At 27.4% G+C, this 3,283-nt stretch overlaps 1 protein-coding gene across 1 annotated transcript; it reads right to left on the reverse strand.

Annotated features, from left to right (window-relative positions):
* Window positions 1-782: 782 nt before the first annotated feature.
* DCI1 (delta(3,5),delta(2,4)-dienoyl-CoA isomerase 1) lies at window positions 783-3,283 on the reverse strand. Its single transcript, XM_007043810.3, has 2 exons — window positions 2,523-3,283; window positions 783-1,169 (listed from the first exon to the last, which is right to left on the reverse strand). The coding sequence occupies exons 1-2, from the start codon at window positions 3,157-3,159 to the stop codon at window positions 979-981; spliced, it is 828 nt and encodes a 275-aa protein (XP_007043872.1). The 5' UTR covers window positions 3,160-3,283; the 3' UTR covers window positions 783-978.

Here is a 3,283-nt window from a genome sequence, read left to right on the forward strand (position 1 = left end):
ATGTTCTAATTGCAAATTCAACATTGGTTTGAATTAGTTTCAATTTTAGATTTTATAAGGAGGGAAAACAACATTGAGATTCATTTTTGTTTTTTATTTTTTATTTTTAGGTTAAAAGGAGAAATTTTTTATTATCCTTACCCTTTCAACCAATAAAGACTGAGTTGTGAGAAACAGGTAAAGTTGTCTATATGGGCTGGGCTGAGCCCAAGCCCTTATGGGCTAAGAAAATATGAGTTGGGTCGAGCCAGCCAATTTTTATTTAAGCTATCAAAACCTCAACCCAACCCATCCCTTACTAGCCCATGGGTTGGGTTGGGTCAGCCCATTTTTTTTTTTGTAAAAAAAAATTTTTTTTATAATTTTACTTAATAAATTTTTTATTAATAAAATTATTTTATTATTTAATTTATAAATTAAAATTATTAATTTGATAAGTAAAAATTAAACACATTGAAATAAATAAAATAAGTAATATTATTGATAATTAAATATATAAAATTATTAATTTTTTTATTCCATAAGGTTGGCCCACCCCAGCCCATTGATTTGGTGGACTGACCCATATAAGCCCGATTTTAATATGGATCTAAAGTTTCAAGCTCAACTCATTTCATATTCAATAAAAAATAAATCGATCCAATGGGCCAAGCTCATTTTGACAGGTATAAAAACAAGTGCTTCGTAAAACATTTTCATTTCTCGAAGGTAAGGAAAGAACACAAACGTCTCTAATACACAATTTTTCATTAAAAAAATAAAATGATAATGAGCACAGCAAGAAAAGAAAATTGAACAATTAAAATTATTAGAACGACTTGAAATTTGACAATCCGCTTGATGCGAGTGAACGAAGGGAATATTCTCCAAGTCAGCATTGTAAGCTACTAATAGTAAAATACTACAACAAACGTTACTATTCCAAGGAATTAAAGGTGAACTAGATTGTAACCAAGTAGAACAACAACAACAACATCATCACAGCTTAGCAAAAACAGGTTTCTTTTTGTGGATTTGGGCAGAGATTGCCTGGGTCAGATCATCAGACAGAAGCATCGAAGAGTTCCAAGTTGCAACATAATCTAATCCTTGTTCCAAACTCAACTCCCTGCTTCTTAGCAACACAGCTTTTGTCCCACTCACGGCTAGTGGAGACTTCCCACCAATTCCTGCCAAACCAATATCACTTTCTTTAACATTCAACCACACACACGTAACTGCATGTTTGGTATGGGGAATGGCTAAGCTATTCCCCTTCTATTCCTAGTTACTATTTACTCTTGTTTGGTTGGCAATTAAGCAAGGAATAACCATTCTCCCATTTTACCTATTTTTCAAAATTAGTAAAAACTCTTCTTTAACTATCAAAAATTGTTAAGATTAAATTACCTCTCATAAATTTAAAAATTTACAACTTTACCCATATTAATATTTGTAAATAAAATATTAATATGTAAATAATCAATTATTAATATTTTAAACAAATTATAAATTATTAATATTAAATAATAAAATAATAATAAATAATAACATTTAAATTATAAATAAAATAATAATATTTTATAATATTAATATTTAAATTATCAATTAATAATATTTTAAATAAATTATAAATTATTAATATTTAAATATAAAATAAAAATAAATAATCATAATAATATTAAAAATAAAAATAAAATAATAATATTTTATAATATTAATGATTAAATTATAAAAATCCTAATATTTAAATTATCAATTATTAATATTTTAAATAAACAATAATTATCATTATTTAAAAATAAAATAAAATAAAAATAAATAATCATATCGTAATAAATCAAAATAATTATTTTTACTTTATTTCATTAATCATATTAAATTATATAATAACTATTTTATTCTATTTTTATTTTATTATTAATATTTAAATAAATTATAAATTATTAATATTATATAATAAATATTATATAATAAATTATAAATTATAAATATTTATATAAATTATAAATTATTAATATTTTAAAAAAATTATTAATATTTAAACAAATTTATAATAAATATTAATGATTAAATTATAAATAGAATATTAATATTTAAATTATCAATTAATAATATTTTAAATAAATTATAAATTATTAATATTTAAATATAAAATAAAAATAAATAATCATATTAATATTGAAATTAAAAATAAAATAATAATATTTTATAATATTAATGATTAAATTATAAAAATATTAATATTTAAATTATCAATTATTAATATTTTAAATAAATTATAATTATTAATATTTAAAAATAAAATAAAATAAAAAAAATAATCATATAGTAATAAATCATAATAATTATTTTTACTTTATTTCATTAATCATATCAAATTACATAATAATTATTTTATTTTATTATTATTTTTTTCCACAAATTAAATGTACCATAAGATTTCAGGACTAATATTATTCTCCTCGAAATAGCCACGAGGCCTATTTGATTTAATAATATTATACTACAGTAAAGTCAATATAACAAAAATACAAACTTACCCTCCGCAATGTTACGGACGCCTTCACTCAAGTCCTCCTTTGACCAGAAAACCTGAGAAACAAGACCCAACTCCTTTGCCTCCTGACCCGAAAACCTCCGACTTGTTAACGCCAGCTCCATGGTGTTGCCGAACCCGATAATCCCAGGCAGCCTCTGGAGCGATCCGAGATCAGCCGTAATAGCCAAATCGACTTCCTTCACAGAGAAAAACGCATCCCTCGTACAACACCTTACGTCACAGGCCGTCACGATATCGATCCCTCCGCCGATGCATGCGCCGTGTATCGCCGCGATTACCGGTTTACGGCACCGCTCGATGGCGGTGATGGCATCTTGCATGAACTTGATCTGTCTCCGTAATCGCTCACCGGAGCGGCCGCGGTCGCCGGAGTGATTGCGGAAGATGTCTTTGAGGCTTTTGAGGTCGATGCCTGCACAGAAGTGGTCGCCGGCTCCGGATAGGACTATAGCGGCGACGTTAGGGTTTTGGTCGAGGGCGTTAAGAGCTTTGGGGAATTCGTTGAAGAAGTCGAGAGAAAGCGCGTTGCGGACAGATGGGCGGTTAAAGATTAGGTTAAAGACTCCAGAGTTTGGTGAATTTTGGAGAATTTCCAGGGTTTCGTATTTCTCTTCCATTTTTGGATTTTCGCAGTTTTCGAAGGAAAGTCAGTGAAAAGCAAAGAAATGAAAAGAAGTATTGAAGATTCCGAATATATCACTTTTTTGTACAGTATCATCATCCTCTAAATGGAATGAAATA

The sequence above is a fragment of the Theobroma cacao genome, chromosome 2 (assembly GCF_053813885.1).
Source record: "Theobroma cacao isolate CCN51 chromosome 2, ASM5381388v1, whole genome shotgun sequence".
Classification (NCBI taxonomy): domain Eukaryota; kingdom Viridiplantae; phylum Streptophyta; class Magnoliopsida; order Malvales; family Malvaceae; genus Theobroma; species Theobroma cacao.